The 17,474-nt window shown below is 39.0% G+C and overlaps 2 protein-coding genes across 11 annotated transcripts in view; one reads left to right on the forward strand and one right to left on the reverse strand.

The window, feature by feature from the left end:
- Nucleotides 1-9,089, forward strand: part of MCMB (minichromosome maintenance complex binding protein) — a 46,500-nt gene extending 37,411 nt beyond the window's left edge. For both annotated transcript variants that reach the window (XM_011717659.2, XM_011717669.2), the window contains exons 12-16: nucleotides 152-317; nucleotides 2,007-2,140; nucleotides 3,302-3,466; nucleotides 6,820-6,908; nucleotides 7,319-9,089. In XM_011717659.2, coding sequence (XP_011715961.1) covers nucleotides 152-317; nucleotides 2,007-2,140; nucleotides 3,302-3,466; nucleotides 6,820-6,908; nucleotides 7,319-7,445 — 681 coding nt within the window. In that variant the 3' untranslated portion in view covers nucleotides 7,446-9,089. The remainder of the gene's footprint in view (nucleotides 1-151; nucleotides 318-2,006; nucleotides 2,141-3,301; nucleotides 3,467-6,819; nucleotides 6,909-7,318) is intronic.
- Nucleotides 9,090-9,724: 635 nt separating this feature from the next.
- Nucleotides 9,725-17,474, reverse strand: part of LOC105467833 (inositol polyphosphate-5-phosphatase F) — a 144,931-nt gene continuing 137,181 nt past the window's right edge. For all 9 annotated transcript variants that reach the window (XM_071069037.1, XM_071069035.1, XM_011717604.3 and 6 more), the window contains 4 exons: nucleotides 16,655-16,728; nucleotides 15,962-16,090; nucleotides 15,261-15,348; nucleotides 9,725-12,233 (listed from right to left, as the gene is read on the reverse strand). In XM_071069037.1, the coding sequence (XP_070925138.1) occupies nucleotides 11,081-12,233; nucleotides 15,261-15,348; nucleotides 15,962-16,090; nucleotides 16,655-16,728 (1,444 nt within the window). In that variant the 3' untranslated portion in view covers nucleotides 9,725-11,080. The remainder of the gene's footprint in view (nucleotides 12,234-15,260; nucleotides 15,349-15,961; nucleotides 16,091-16,654; nucleotides 16,729-17,474) is intronic.

Here is a 17,474-nt window from a genome sequence, read left to right on the forward strand (position 1 = left end):
GCTTCTAGAGTTCGAGAAACCATATCACTGCTCCCTTAGAAATTTATAAGATCACTTTTTCCATATGAAACACAGTGCTTAATTCCAAGTACATATTTTCTTAAAACAGGGAAACTTAAATTCTTGTTCACTAAAAAATTTCTCTTTGCAGTCTTTTCGTCTACAGATGACTATAGAGAACATGAACCATTTGAAATTCATTCCCCACAAAGACTACACAGCCAATCGCTTGGTCAGTGGGCTCCTCCAGCTGCCCAGCAATACTTCCCTTGTAATCGATGAGACTCTCCTGGAACAGGGGCAGCTGGATACCCCAGGTACGTACATAGATGTTTCCCTTCCATTTCTGACTTCCTTTCCGCTAAAGCCAGATCTAGGAATAAACTTTTAGAAGAGTATCTATGGACAAAGACAAATTCACATTTAACAAATAACATAAGATAAAGGCTTGGCATATGAATTTGATTAAAGCATGTTATAAACTAATTAAATTGTATATACCAACTCTGTTTTGCCATAGTATTCTGAAAGTAGTACAGTAGAACAGATACTATATATATAAAATGTATCATATATCTTCTATCTAATATATATCTTATATATTTTATATATTATTTATAATGGAGCAATAATATAAAGGGTAGTATTAATATAATGAAGTACAATAGAACAGATACTATATTATGTATCATATATCTTATATTTTATATATTTTATATATAATACATATTTATAGGTTTTATATTTATAATTTATATATAATTTATAATATGAATAATATATAACATGGAGCAATAATATATAAAATATAAATAATATGTAATTAATATAAAAATATATAATTGTATATTTTATATATTATTTATAATGGAGCAATAATATAAAGGGTAGTATTAATATAAAGGAGCAGTAATATAAAGGGTAGTATTAGATGTTGAGGGTCATAAGGGTTCTTTGGTGAAAAGTTTTATTGCGTCAGCAGATGGTTGGAGCCATCTGTATGGGCCTACAATGTTGGGTTCTTTGTGTAGTTGTATGTAACCTAAAATTTTTCATTCAGTGAGTGTAAGGAACGGTAGACACAGGGTCTCACTATGTTGCCCAGCTGATCTTGAATTCCTGGGCTCAAGTGATCCTCCTGCCTTGGCCTCCCACAGTGCTGGGATTATAGGTGTGAGCCACTGCGCCTGCCCCAAATAGCTTTTTAAAAAACTGAAATGGGAAGAAGCTGATCTAACAGATTTTTTTTTTTTTTGGAGACAGACTCTTGCCCTGTTGCCCAGGCTGGAGTTCAGTGGCATAATCTCGGCTCACTGCAAGCTCCAACTCCCAGGTTCACGCCATTCTGCCTTAGCCTCCCGAGTAGCTGGGACTACAGGCGCCCGCCACCATGCCTGGCTAATTATTTTTTAACCTCCCATTGTAAAGTTTTTAAACGTTTTTCAGAGAATGTCTGAAAAATAATCAAATGGTTTGCACTAACCTCAGTTATAGAATATATTATAAAATCATAAGAAGCAGATTGTTTACTAGTGCTCAAATGAAGACAATTAAGAATATACTGCTGGTGATCAGCTCAAGAGGTAAAGGTAGAAGAAAAAATGAGGTAGACTGGGCACGTTTAAGGCAAAGGGGAATATAAAATCTGTAAAATTCACTAGGCTGATCTATGTATGAAGGTAGTTTTAGTGTTTCCTTATTTTAGCCCTGTAAATACACCACTTAGAAACAACTGTGCTTGCTTGGGAACTATTTTATGTCTAGGTGCATACCAGATGCTAGGTATTAGATTTGTGGGGGGATCCCCTGGCCCCATAAAGTTCTGCCTTGACCAAGAGTGTTGTAAGCCTACACACTTAGTGATGTTTAGCTTAGTAAATTGGACAGCGCCTCATACCCTTTATTAAAAGCGGTAGAAACTTCATGGCTCATCATTGGTGTCAGCAAAACTGATTTGTTGAGATGATTAAAGTCAAATGACTGAAAGTGTGTTCCTGCCTTCGTAGGTGTTCATAATGTAACTGCCCTGAGCAACCTCATAACGTGGCAGAAGGTGGATTATGACTTCAGCTACCATCAGATGGAATTCCCCTGCAATATCAACGTTCTCATTACTTCGGAGGGGAGGTCACTCCTCCCGGTACAATGAGTCATTTTTAAATGGAGGGAGGTTGACATGGGAAAAATACCTACGTTTTTGCTATTTCTTGGTACCGCTTATTAATAAGTTACATTTGTTGTAAAAAAAAAACTGTGACTGCTGATCATTAAGGGAACTGAGTATTTTGCACTGCCATGGATGAAAACCTTACATCTGCCAAGCTCAGATATCAGCAAGTCACGAGACCAGCAAGGCCGTTGGCAGCAGAAACACCCACATCAAAGCATAGCAAGATTGCCTGATTTTAACCTCCAGACTTCTGTTCTTGCTGCCTTTGACCCATTGTTTTCTGCTAATCTTATGTGAAAAACATTTTAGAGTTCCTTTGAAAATGTCCTTGGTTACTTGGTAGTTATTTTCATGCTTTACAGTGAAATGCTCTGTTACGTCCTCAGAGCGGCTGGTAAAGAGCGCTTTTAATTCTAAGGAGGATGGGAAATGCTCCCAGTTGTCAAATGGTTTATAGTCTCTGTATAATAGTATTCACCTGTGATTGATGAGAAACAGTCTTTGATAAGAATGAAATGGCTCAAGGATATGTTCTCTGTGTGCAAGTGTGATAGACCTTTTTAATTAGCTGCTTTTTAGAGGTTGGCTACATTTTTGTGTGCTTACTGATACCATTGAAGTAACCAAGAAAAAGCTAACTTTCATAATTATTTCTGAGGTAGTTATAAAGCATGTAAAGTAATACTAAAAATAGATTCTCACTGGGTGCAGTGGCTCACACCTGTAATCCTAACACTTTGGGAGGCCAAGGCAGGTGGATTGTGTGAGCCCAGAACTTTGAGGCCAGCCTGGACAATGTGACAAAACTTGTCTCTACAAAAAATTCAAAAATTAGCCAGGTGTGGTGGCATGCACCTGTGGTGCCACTACTAAGGAGGCTGAGGTGGGAGGATCGCTTGAGCCTGGGAGGCAGGTTGCAGTGAGCTGTGATCACACCACTGCACTCCAGCCTGGGCGACTGAGCAAAACTCTGTCTTGCACACATACAAAAAAAAAATTATTCCCTCCCCCTAAATAATAAATGGTATTTTCTAATTCCTGTAGGGGCTGACAGGGATGATGCATCTTTCTTTTAAAATGTAGATTTAATTTAGGAACTCAGAAAATACAGTGTACTTCTTCTCTTTTCAGGCAGACTGCCAGATTCACTTACAGCCCCAGCTAATTCCACCAAACATGGAAGAATACATGAACAGCCTTCTCTCAGCGGTGCTGCCTTCCGTGCTGAACAAATTCCGCATTTATTTAACCCTTTTGAGATTCTTGGAATATAGCATATCTGATGAAATAACCAAGGTATGTCTAGGTTAAAATAAAGGATTTCCCTGTGTTGAATTGCAGTATGCAGCCAATTTACATTTACCATAATTACTGATGAGGTGATTTTGCTATTTGTTTTCTGTCATGTCTTTTTTTATTACTCTATTACTCCATTATTGTCTTTTTGTTTGAAATAGATATTTTCCAGTGTCCCATTTTAATCCCTTGAAGTTACTTTCTTAGTGGCTGCCCCACGGGGATAAACTTAACATGTTAGTATAATCATCTATTAAGGATTAATGCCAGTTTGTTTAGTTATTTTTAATTTAAAAAAATTTGTGTGGCTCATGCTAGTTTAATTATAATATACAAAGACTTTGCCCCTTTATAATTCCGTCCTTCTCCTCTCCCTTGTGCTGCTGTCATACAGTTACCTCTCTATACATTGTATGTACATCAACACATTTAGAATTACTGCTTTTGCAGTTGTCTAATTCTAGAGAAAAAAGAAACAGAGAAGACTTCTGTACTATTTTTTCTATTTGCCTATGCAGTCACTTTTACCAGCAACCTTTATTTCCTCATGTGGGTTCATGTTACTGCCTAGTATCTTTTCATTTCACCTCGAAGAACTGCCTTTAGTGTTTCTTGCATGGCAGGTCTACTTGTGCAAAAATTTTTTTTTTTTTTTTTTTTTTTTTTTTTGAGACAGGGTCTCGCTCTGTCACCCAGGCTAGAGTGCAGTGTTGTGATCGTGGCTCATTGCAGCCTCAACCCCCCCAGGCTCAAGCGATCCTCCCACTTCAGCCTCCTGAGTAGTTGGGACTACAGGCATGTGCCACTGTGCCCAGCTAATTCTTTGATGTGTGTGTGGAGATAGGGGTCTCCTTGTGTTGCCCAGGCTAGTCTCGGACTCCTGGGTTCAAGTGATCCTCTGTCCTTGGCCTCCCAAAATTCTGAGATTAGAGGTGTGAGTGACCACGCCCAGCCCTCTTTTAAGTTTTTGTTTATCTGGGAATGTCTTAATTTCTCCTTAAGGCTAGTTTTGCTGGATGTAGAATTCTTGGTTTATAGTCTGTCTCATCATTTCGAGTATGTGCTCCCACCACTTTCTGGCCTCTTGTTTCTACTGAGAAGCCAGCTAGTTTCTGATGAGGATCCTTTGTACACACTGAGTCATTTTTCTGTCACTGCTTTCAAGATTCTCTGGCTTTTGACAGTTTTGACTAGGATGTGTCTGTGTGTAGATCTCTGAGTTTATCCTACGTGGAGTTTGTTGAGCTTCTTGGAGGTGCAGAATAATTCACATTTTGGGGAAGTTTTCAACAAATTTGGGAAGGTTTTGGCCATGTTTCTTTCTGCATCATTTCTCTCTCCTCTCCCTCTGACACCCCCACTATGTATCTGATGGTGCATTTAATGGTATCCCACAGGTCTTCAAGCCTCTGTTCATTTTTCCGCATTCTTCTTTTTTTGTTCTTAGACTAATCTCAGTGAACTTACCTTCAAGTTTAGTGATTTTCTTCTGCCTAGTCAAATCTGAGTACCTCTAGAGAATTTTTACTATGTTTTTCAACTCCAGAATTTTTAATTTCCTTCTAAAAAATTATTTCTCTCTTTTTATTGATACTATTTGGTGATTCTCATATTTTCCTGAAGTTCTTTTTATGTGGTTTCCTTTAGTTCTTTGAATGTTTAAAATAGCCAACTTAGAGTCTTTTTGTCTGATGTTTGAGTTTCCTCTGGGACAGTTTCTACTGACTCCCTTATCCCCAAAGTGTGAGCCATACCTTCTGGTTTCTTTGTACCTTTTTGTTGAAAACCAGACATTTTATTTGGTCAATGGGGTCTCAGTCTGTCACCCAGGCTGGAATAGTAAGTAGCACAACCACAGCTACACTGCAGCCTTAAACTCCTGGGCTCAAGTGATCCTCTTGCCTCAGTAGCTGGGATCATAAGTGTGCGCCACCATGCCCAACTAAAGTTTTTTGTTTTTGTGTTTTCTTTTTTTTGTAGTGATGAGGTATTGCTTTATTACCCAGGCTGATCAACTCCTGGCTTCAAAGTCCTCCCACCTTGGCCTCCCAGTGTGTTGGGATTACAGGCGTGAGCCACCACACCTAGCCACAACCAGACATTTTAAATTATATATTATGACAACTCTGCTTGGGAAGTTAGACTCTGGAAATTAAACCTCCCTAGGGTTTATTGTTATTGCTATTTGTTACTGTTGGTAGGTTGTTTAGTAACTTTTTTGACTAATCCTATAAAGTCTGTATCTTTGTCACATGTGGGCACTGAAGTCTCTGCTCTGTTAGTTTTGTGGTTAATGATTGGAAAGAAATTTCCTTAAATGCCAGGAAGTAGTTTGTCTCTCAGTCTAAGGGTGAATAATAATCATAAATAAAAATAAAAGTTGGGGCAACCCTTCAACACTTAGCCATACAATTTATAAGCCTGCCTTAGCCTTCATTTCCTGCTCACACAGAGCCTCCAAGTTATCCAGAAGTGGGAGTTTAAGGTCTCTGAGCATGTCTGCAGCCTTCCGAGTTCCTAGGAGTTATATACGTGAGGTTTTCAGAGCCCTCTGTGGACATCTGATTTCCCAGTTAGCTTTTCTGTTTAAGGGTTTGGGTTAGTCTGTTGTTTGCCACAACTGTTACCCAGTGTCTCAGGTAGCTAAGGTGATTGATAATTTCTTCTGATTGTTTTTGATAAATGCCCTGGGGAAAGAGGTGGTTCATAGTAGACAGGCTTCCAGTCACTTTAAATAAAGACAACCTTGCAAATGGGTCCTTCCAGGGAGCCACCAGACAGGTGGTCAGATGACAGTTCTCCAGGAATGGCACTTTGAAGGAGCCCTAGCCCTGTTCTCTCTCTGGTGGCTGCCAGGCTGTTGGTTTTTGAAGAAGCTATTAATTACCGCCTGGAGGGGAAGGGGTTGGAATATAGGAGTAGGACATGTTAAAATGCCGCAAGGCTCAACATTCTTACCAGTAATCACCTGGTTTTCTGGCATAAATGCTCTCTGGATTGCTGCAAGTGTGGTTTTATTTCTAGTTTTTAAGAAGCTGATTTTGATCAGTGTTAACAGTAGAGACAGTTTTCTGCAGTCCCTTCTCTGCCATTTTCACTAACATCACTCCCCCTTTGTTGAAAAGCGTTCCTATGCCAGTTGCTGATTTATATGTTTGCTTGACCTTAAATGAATCTGAGTTTCATTATTTTCATCAGCAGCATTATGTATGTATATGCTTTGGTACTTTCACCTATATTGCCTCCTTTGTCTAAGAGGCTGACATCCGCCTTATTATATCAGTCAAGGAACCATGTTCATTTTCTCTTCCTTACAAAAATGCACATCATTTACATTTACTCTCTTGATAAAGGCAGTTGAAGATGACTTTGTGGAAATGCGGAAGAATGACCCTCAGAGCATCACTGCTGATGATCTTCACCAGCTGCTCGTGGTGGCTCGGTGAGTGGCACGTGTGCATCGTTTTCTCAGTAAGCTTGTGTATATAAGTCTTCTGAGTTATTCAGCAGTAACTGAGGCAGACTTCTAAAAACGGAAATGAACGTTTCCTTTCAAAAACGCTGTTATGAAAGGGCTCATTGAGGGGGAATCGAGTTTGGCTGGTGATCTCTTCAGTGGAACAGGCGTGCTGCTTGTTCTCTAAGCTTCAAAGAGCGAGCCACCCTCCAGTTCTGACTCTTCAACACTTTCTTTGTAGAAGCCTGACTTGGCTATTGACGTGTGTGTAACTGCCAGACGGTCTTGTCTCCTAACATGGTCTGTGTTTTCACCAAGTATTCCTAGGTCTTAAAAAAATTTAAAACTTACTTTCCCAGCTCTAGACTTACATTTGTTTCCATGTTTGCAACCAGGTGTCTGTCTCTCAGTGCTGGTCAGACAACGCTGTCAAGAGAACGATGGCTGAGAGCAAAGCAGCTGGAGTCTTTAAGAAGAACGAGGCTCCAGCAGCAGAAATGTGTGAATGGAAATGAACTTTAAAGATCTGATGCCTGTGAAGAGTAATGGGCAAATTGTAGCCACATGATTGTAAAATTCAGATGTTCATTTATACCACATTGTTTTATAGGTAATTTCTATGACAAACCAATGACATTTCCTGAAACCAAGCCTGATAACATCTGATGTTTATATGATATTCAGTAAGGACTTTTACCTTACTGATTTCATGGAGCTTTTGAAGTTTGTTTTATAATTATATAAATTAGTAATGATGTAAAAAAAAGTATTTGATATTAAAAGTTTAATATTGATAATGTTGCTGATTATACCTTTTCCTTAGCTTCAGCTGAGTCATAGGCCAGACTGTTGAAATGCTGAAATGAAGAAGGTTGTTGCAATTTCAAAGTCAGAGGTATCATGCTTCGGATTCCTTATGTTTTCCAGTTCACAGTGGGTTGGGTTGGGGTGCATTCAGTAGTCCATCTTTGGGGAACGGAGGCGGATTTGCCATTGATTCACATGACTACGTAAAATTCTGTCCTGTCATTTCCCAGATGTTTGGCCACAGAAACTTTTTCTCACTTAACATTTGTTAACAGCCTGCAAAACTAGACTTGTACATGGCAGACTTTTGTATTTTGTGGACCACTAGTAACACTTCCAAAAATCTCGGGGACTATAAGGTTGCCAATCTACCTTGCCAAGTAATTTGAATAAATCACTATTATCACCATTTTTTTCATAAAAGGACAATCTCTGAATAAGAGTCCTTTAAATGGAATGAATGTAGCTTTTGGGGGCAAAAGAAACCGAGACACTACATTGTCTTTATCTTCTCCTATCCCGGTGCATTTGAGAACCATGCATAAGGGAATGCTGTGCTACAAAGCTGTGTCCACATATGAAAACAAAATAGTAAGCTTAAAAACCAATACCCCCTTTAGAAAGTTATTTGCTTAATGTCATGTTGTAGTTGCTTTGATTCTATTGGATTTTTGGCATTTTATGTAGGTTCATCCATTGGTTCCAAGTATGTTAGATCAGCTAACATCTGCTACTTCAGTAACAGCCTCATACAGCTGCAGGTACGTTTTCTCCAGACCAATTAGTTTCAATAGAGCAAACTAACAGACTATAGTAGCATGGTTATGGCAACCAGAATCTTCAGCAAGGTTAGGACGTTACTTTTTAAGCTGGCAGTGGTATGAAGTAGCTTACCTAGTTGGAGACAGATAAAGGATCCCTTACATTTTTTCCTATAAGGCCTAAATTGACATTGTTAACCAAGGAAACAGGGTCAGCCTTGAAAAATCAAGGAATTCATTGTACCTAATAACTGAAGTAAAAATTACTAGTTGTTCAACTTTTCCTAAATGCAAATCTATTTTTATAAACTAATGTAAATAATGTTTATATTAGAGTTTAACTGGTTTTCATTTTTATAACTGGTAGACTAGACCTTCCTTAAACTTTTAGAAATAAAATGAAGGCTTAATCTGGATTTGTGAGGATAAAATACATTTTCTTTAACTGTCCTACAGCAAAGTAGATTAGTCACCGTGTGTTTTTTGTGCCAATGTAAATTGTAATTTACCAAAGAAAAATACATACATTGCTTGGTCTTGCAGAAAAGTTCCCTTGAAAGAATCTTTCCAATAAATAAAACTTCCCAAATTACCAGTACCTTGGGCTGTTTTTCATGAATGATAAGATTCACCATCCCATGTGATCTGTGTGGGAAAAGGCCATGTCCTCCTGGTGGGAAGACATGAGAGAGGTGAACTGAAGTGGAGGTGGTGCAGCAAGAGGGACCTTCCTGCTCAAGGCCCACCCAGGCAGCGGAATGCAGTGCAGCGCTTGGCTGCAGAAATCCTTTGTCCCTCACCTATATACACGGACAGTCAAGTTTGTTGCTCTAATGTAAGCCACAGCATTAACCCTGTATGGCCAGGAAACTGAGTAGACTCCTGTGTAACCCTGCGTGGAACTTTGCCTTAAAATAACTTTTCAAAAATCTCTTTCAAAACTGTTTCTGTGGAGTTTAAACATGTATTTTATCACCTAATGTTGGGTTGTATTTTCCCCAAGTTGGGAACCCTTAATATTTTCAGGACCCGGAAGAAAAGTTGGTAGAAGCAAGCATTCAGTTTTGAATGTTTGGATTTAAAGTATAGTTTCTGATCCATTTTACTTTTTAAATCATGAGTATACTTCAAAGGAGTAAAATACTGGCAACAGCTAGACCAAGTGTTCAGTTATAGCAAATTTCCCCCGTTTACAAATTCTTTAATCTGTTATGCAAGGAATTCTCATACACATTTGTCACTTTAAATTACAGTGATACTTTATTTTAACAATCACAAGATTTAACACGTAAAAAAAAAGATACCACTAATAAATAACAAAAGTGGAATGCTTATCAGAGTTACAACAGACATAATGTTCAGCCGAGAATCAATCACATCAACAGAGTAAAGCTCTAAAGATACCAGACAAACCAATACTTGTTGGAATATGCCGTACAACTTTCTTACCATGGGGATTACAGGGGCAAACCCTGGTTCTGTGTGGTCAAGAGTTAGAGACAGATTCAGCACAGTTGTGCTTCAGACTCAATTTTTTTTGAGACAGTCTTGCTCTGTCCCCCAGGCTGGAGATCAGTGGCACAATCACAGCTCACTGCAGCCTCAACCTCATGGGCTCAAGCAATCTTCCTGCATAGCTAGAAACACAGGCATGTACCACTAAGCCAAGCTAATTTTTGTATTTTCTTGTAGAGACATATGTTTCCCAGGCTGGTCTCAAACTCCTGGCCTCCCAGTGTTGGGATTATAGGTGTGAGCCACTGCACTTGGCCCAGACTAAATTTTGAAGTTGTTGATCGTCTACATAAGATGTCGAGGATGCCCCTCCTGGAATAAATGAAAACCGGACTTCTGGGATTTCTAGTAGCCAATATGTGTGTGTTCTTACATTCCTGAAAACAGCAAAATGGAATTTAATAGGTGCTGGTATTCACCTCTGATGTATCAGGTTTACTGTGTGACAAGTCTTAATATTCCTAGGTTTACACTGTAGGCAGCAGAGTATTTTTAATGTGTTCAAGTAGAATATGGGGGAAATTAGGATCAAATGAGAATTCATTTCTTTAGTGTCAATAACCCTCAACTCCTCAGGGAATAGTTAAGCCATCAAAACTAAAATAGCTTTATATTCAAATGCTTTGGTAACATGTTAGTCACTAAAAACTAAATGTGTAATTTGTAGAGGTAACACACAGGAATGAACTGACAAACAGAACAAATTATGAAAAATGCTAATCCCCTAAGCATCTGCATGTCCAGCCCTTGTGTCTACTTAATGTAGTCTACCCACCCCACTCCAAAAAAAAGGTTCAGTTTATCCCAAAGTGACCTGTTGCTGAATTACTTTCAAATAAGCAAAGTGCTCTGTAGTGTATAAGCTACTCAGGTCTACACATTCTAGAATGATGCGCTTCTGTAGTCCTGGCTCTAAAATCTGGAAATCTACTCAGGTTCAGACTCCTTTTAAAACCCTTTCCAATGAACAGAATTTGTGATCCCTGGATTCAGACAGTACAATTAAAATACCCCAAGAGATAAAAACTTCATATTTTTAAATAAAAGCCATGGAAGGATTCTTATGGCTAAAAGCTAAATCTGAATTATCCGTGTCTGGCATTGTATAAACATATTTTTAAGTTCATTTTGCTGGACTTGATTAATGACTTCAGATTCTGCAGGACTCTTCTGAACTTTTGCCACTGCAAAGTTTATCCCCTGGGTTAATCCAGCTTGGGTAATACTAGCGACCTGAACCATGGAACTTCGAATCTTGGCAAAGGGAGAGACTGCTCTGCTGCTACTGCTCTCGGAAGGAGAAGGAGTTACGTGAAGCCCTGTCTCAAGTTCAAGCATGCTGGAAGCGGAGCTGGGGGTTTTTTGAGATGCAACTGAATGCGCTGGCTCCACTGACAAAAACTGTGGGCCTGTTGCAGAGAGAGAGACATCTAATTGAGATGGCCGAGAAGGTGTCTGTTCTGTTGATTCTGATTGGGTTTCTTCGTTTGAAACTTCACTGGTCATTTGATTTCTTCCCTGACTAGCCTGCTGAGACACAGACCTGGGCTCTGAAAGGTGGGTCACTTTGTTTTGTGCATCTTGCACAAATCTGTGGCAGTAAATATCCATAGGCTTGGCAAAGCCAGTCAATATGTGTATGTTGCCAGCAGAAGGGCTTTTCTTCAAAGGAGACTCCTGGCCTTTTCCAAGCCCACTGCCATGAGCAACAGTTATCTCTGAAGGAGCATGAATGCTACTATCTGTGCTGCTAAGAGACTGGGACCGACTACCCAATCGAGGCGCTGAAGCAATAATACCACAACTAGGAAGAACGTAATCTACTGGCCCTACACTCTCTAATGAGTTAGCTAGCTGCCTGTCTTCATCAGACTTAGAATTTGTAAGGAATTCATCAGAGTGGTATGAGTCATTATCTGAAGACATGTCCCCATCAGACTCTGCCTGAACTTTATCCATCACTCCTGTGTTTTCCATAGTTTCAAGACTACTGTCTGATTTCCAAAGATTTACTTTTAAGTTTGGTTTTAGAAAGTTAACTTTCATTTCAGGTTTGGTAAAGTTTCCTAGCTTTCGGAGGTTGCCAATATTTACATTGGATTTGGTCTGCTTCACTTTTTGATTTAGAGATGAAAATTTGCTCATTAAAAAATTCTTTCCCTGGGCCAAAGAACCTTGGTTTTGAGATCTGATACCAATGATGTCTTCGTGAGGTTTACTGCTCTTCCTGCAAATTAAAAGAGAAAATAAGTTAATCCCCCATGGAATCCAATATACCAGTTCCAGTTATTAATATAAGTGAAAACACTTATTCAAATTGGTCCCAACTTCTTGAGAACACTGCATTGCTAATTGATAGATAACCCCTCAGAGTTGACATTAAAACAGTGCTATCCAATAGAAATATGTGAAATACATATGTAATTACAATTTTTCTAGCAGCCACATTAAAAAGCAATGAAATTAATATTTAACCCAATATATACAAAATATTTCAACATAAAAATATTAAAAGATTAATATTCCTTTTTGAACTAATTTAATATAGGCAATGTGTAGTGTTCTATAATTACAGCACACCTGAATTCAGCCTAGCTGCATTCTAAAAGGCTTCACAACCACATGTGGTGAGTGGCTGCTACTGTGGGCAGTGCGGGTCTAGCACTGCCACCATCTGATTATAAATGGGAATCTGCAGCACCTGAACTCAGGTTATCTAGACACATCCCAGCATGGCTCCATTCAGGTAGTGCGGGGAGAGAGGGGTAAGACTTCCATTTTCTTATATGTCCTGCAGGTTACCTGAATTTATTTAAAAAAAGATTTGGGACATTTAACACAATTACTCTTAGTGTCTTCTCTCCTTTGGTATCCCTCATGACAGCTACAAGTAAGAGAGAAAAGTTGATGCTATTTGCCACAAATGTCTTAGTCTGTGCATTTGTCCTGTTGGGTCATGCAAGGTCACTGATCATGAGCATACTACAGAAAAATTATGAGTTAAAGTAATTCTTCAGCAAAAGCCTGAGCAATTTTCTTCTGACCAAATGGCTCTCTTCACTAGTAGAATGTGGACCACAAAACCTGACAGATGCTCATTACAAAGAAAAGCCACACTTTTTAAATGTGAAATAATCTGTTGATAGGCATTCTTTTTCCAAATTCAAAAGCCTAATGTTTAAAACATACTATTTTCTCTACAAAGTACTTAGAAAAAATTTCAATGTTTCCTCTCATCAGTTTACTTACGAGTTAAAAATGTATCGCTTGTGGCCACATGAGTTGTGTCAAGGACGGCAAAATCCTTGCAGGGGCTTGCTCTCAGACTGATTCTCTTGGCAAAATACCACCTACCTAAGTACTTGTGGAGACAGTGTTACTCTATCAAAACTTTTAAACACACCTAGAGGGATATCCTAGGCATATTTTAAATGCCATATCACTCAAGAAAATGAGACTCTGGGCCGGGTGCAGTGGCTCACGCCTGTAATCCCAGCACTTTGGGAGACCAAGGCGGGCGGATCACGAGGTCAGGAGATCGAGACCATCCTGGCTAACACGGTGAAACCTCGTCTCTACTAAAAATACAAAAAATTAGCCTCTAGTCCCAGCTACTCGGGAGGCTGAGGCAGGAGAATGGCATGATGAACCTGGGAGGCGGAGCTTGCAGTGAGCCGAGATTGTGCCACTGCACTCCAGCCTGGGTGAGGGCAAGACTCCGTCCCAAAAAAAAAAAGATGAAACTCTGGGTCTTCAGAGTTTTTCCTGAAACTGAGGATAAGCAATAACCTTTAAGGAGGTGGGTGCAGGGTTAAAGGAGTCTGACAATCAGTTTGGCACTGTTAGGGACAAGTGATATATTCACGTCTTTTAATCCAGATTCACAACCTGGGGATGCTATTCTCAAGAAATTATCCTAAACGTGAGAAAGTAATACATGACAAAGATATCTGTCATGACTTTTTTATAAAAGGAAAAAATGCTAGCAACCAAAATTCTTGGCAACTGGGTTTAATAGCTGTGTACCAGGTCTAAGTGTGTTATCATTCAGTTCATGCAATGCACTGACATGGATTTTCTCTCATCTTACAGATAACAAAACTGAAGTAAAGGCGTATATTTTCCAAGGTTAAAGAGTAATTGATAGAACCAGGAGCCACAGAATCCACATTCTGAACCCACACAATACATTTCCAAACAGATCACAGTAGGCATCTATTTAAATGGTAGTTACAAATTCTACAGTAATATGGAAAATGCATAAAATACAATCTTTAGCAATGAAAGATTATTAACCTGTATAGGTTAAAAATGTACAAGAGGCTGGGTGCAGTGGCTTTCCAGAAGAATTTCAATTAACAAGTGTAGAAGGAATGAGAATTAGAAAAATCACCACAGATCATGACAGGAATATATACCATAGACAAGATCCACGATGGTTATGAAAAATGAATAGACTTAAATTTACACAGAAACAATATTTACATAGTCTCAGAGTGTTTTCCCCTAAATATTTAGCAATTATAAAGAGGAAGACACAAAGTTTGCAGTGCAGAATCCTGGCAGATGCCACTACCCCAGCCAAGTAATCAAGCTTATTCTCAACAATACTACATAGGCCATCATGCCCTCCCTCCCCACAGCATGAGGCTCTGAGAAGTGCACATCGCTTCTGCGGTGTCCTTCCTGACAATGCGTAACCTCAGCTTCATCAGGAAAAAACACTGGACAAACCTAGCTTAAGGGATGTTCTACAAAACAGCTGACCAGTACTCTTAAAAAATGTCAAAATTATGAGAGAAAAGACAAGATTGAGGAAGTAACATTAAATTATAGAGACAACTAAATGCGGTGTGGAATCCCAACTGGATCCTGGAACAGAAAAAGGGTGCTAGTGAACACCTAGTGAAATCTGTACTTTGATTAATCTTACCGTGCCAAGGTTACTTTCTTAAGTTTTGATGAATGATCTATGGTTATAAATTGTTAACATGAAGGGAAACCGAAGGAAGGATACATGGAAACCCTCTAAATTACCTGTGCAGCTCTTCTGTAAGTCTAACACTTACCTGAAAATTGTATACATGAAGAATGTTAAAAAGTATTTTGATCCACAGAAATTTGATCCTTACCTCTCTCAATACCAACACCTTACCATAATGTGATCTTCTCCCCTTTCCCCCTGCAAAGAATTTTAAAGAAATAAGACTTTGGATAAGAATGCCTTTATTCTTGAGAGAAGCAGTATGCTCACCTCTCAAGTTTCTTCTCAATTATGGGTACATCCGATCCCATGGCTTGCTTGGTGATCTGCAGCATCTCTGCAATGCACTGAAGGGTATCTGCAACCCAAATATAACTGCTTGCCAATTTCTCCATGAACATATTTAAAAAAATAGCAGTTCTAACTCATATACCACTGAATGAAATTTGTGGTTGTATAATTAAATACAAATTTATTGGCTTCAATTTATAGAAAACTGCTACCTGTTCACTACTCTCCCCACTAATTCATGATGTTCTAAAATTTTAAGAGAAAACAACAAAAACAGAATGAAATCGAGGAATTAGAAGTTTGTTCTAACTCATGTTTGTTCAAGCACTGTGACAGATGCCGTGGCAACAGCCATGGACAAGGCAGGCATGGCTCCTGCCTGCTACAGATGAAAAGAACATGACATGTGAAGAGCCTTGACACCCATATGATCACTGATGGGGCCAAACTCACTGAGAATCCCTGCTAAAGAGAACTTTGCCCCAAACTAAATAACACATTCAGATCATCTCCCTGGGCTGCTGGAAACAGAGCTGCTATTTCAAGGTCTCATATTCCAAAGCTATTCCCAGGACCCTCTCTCATTCAGTTGGTGATATGAAATATCCCCAATTCCTTTTGGGCTTTTAAGAATAAATAGAAAGTTTTCACTGAATACTTTCATCTCTTCCTCTTTTTACCTTTTCCATCCTCTTCAGGATTACGCATTACAGCTCGCAGTGTGTGGAAATAGCCACTTGCTTCTTTGTATCTGTAGTGCAGTCGCATGCAGGAGAACTTTGGCTTACCAAAAAGAGTGGGTTCAGGGCCTAAAAACCCAAACGAATATGTATAAAGTTAACTCTTTCACGTAACATTTTCTTCTATTATCTTCAAAAAACCCAACACATTTTTCTTTGTAATATAAATGACAGCACACAAAATACAAACTTCTGGTGACCATTTGCTTTGATAAATAAAGCTAGAAAAACTCTTTCAATCTCAATCATTTAAGCTTTCTTGATCCCTAGGGTAATCTTCACAAGGTAAATAATAAAAGGAATACGGTTATTATGATAAGACTATATCCATCACTAACCCATAACAAATAGAAAGGAAGTTCTAAGAAGTAGACAGCGTGGAATATCCCTTTCTGGTTTCTTACATGTTATACTGGTCTCCAAATTCCACTGTAAGAAGAGCCGACATTTCTGCCTTAGGATTTCATACCTATTCCCTAGACCTTATCGAAATGCTACTAACAACAAATGGAAAATAATAGTGAAAAAAAGCATTTGTAGGTGAAACTTAAACCAGGTACCTGCTTAATTTGACCCCCTCTTGGAAACAACAGCATTTGCTTTTTATGACTTGATTAGTAAGTTAAAACTTACCTATTTCGATTTTTTCCAGGTCTTCTAGACTTAGTCGTTGATACTGGTTTACTTTATCAACTTCATCATCATAACTAGATAAAGGGAAATGAAGTTAAAAGAGGATTTAAATCAAAAGCATATTTGGCTCATTAGGGAAGGCACAATAGCTGCAAACTGTTACATACATACAGTTAACAAAATCTTCCACAGCACATACATTCTGGGGTAAAATGTTAAACATAAGAACTATTTTAAAAATTAAACAAGAATAACATATATAGTTCAACAGCTAAGGGAAAATAAGTTCACAGATCTAACAGTTAAAAAAAGCAACTAGGGCCAGGCACAGTGGCTCACACCTGTAATCCCAGCAGTTTGGGAGGCCGAGGCAGGTGGATCACGAGGTCAGGAGTTCGAGACCAGCCTGAGCAACATGGAGAAACCCCCATCTTTCCTAAAAACACAAAATTAGCTGGGCATGGTGGCGCATGCCTGTAATCCCAGCTACTCAGGAGGTTGAGGCAGGAGAATCACTTGAACCCAGGAGGTGGAGGTTGCAGTGAGCCGAGATCATGCCATTGTACTCCAGCCTGGGCAAAAAGATTGAAACTCCATCTCAAAAAAAAAAAAAAAAGCAACTACAAGGTTAAAATAAGTTTTATAAAAACTCATATAAAATGAAAACAAACCTAAAACCTAACCTACAAGGCAAATGCGCCCACGCCCATGCACGCACACACACACACAGACGGAGGGAGGGAGGGAGGGGGGGAAAGAGGGAGGCAGAGAGAGAGAGAAAAAAAAACAAACTATGTATTTGGGAACAATACAGCTGTTA

Source organism: Macaca nemestrina, chromosome 9 (assembly GCF_043159975.1).
Source record: "Macaca nemestrina isolate mMacNem1 chromosome 9, mMacNem.hap1, whole genome shotgun sequence".
Taxonomy (NCBI): domain Eukaryota; kingdom Metazoa; phylum Chordata; class Mammalia; order Primates; family Cercopithecidae; genus Macaca; species Macaca nemestrina.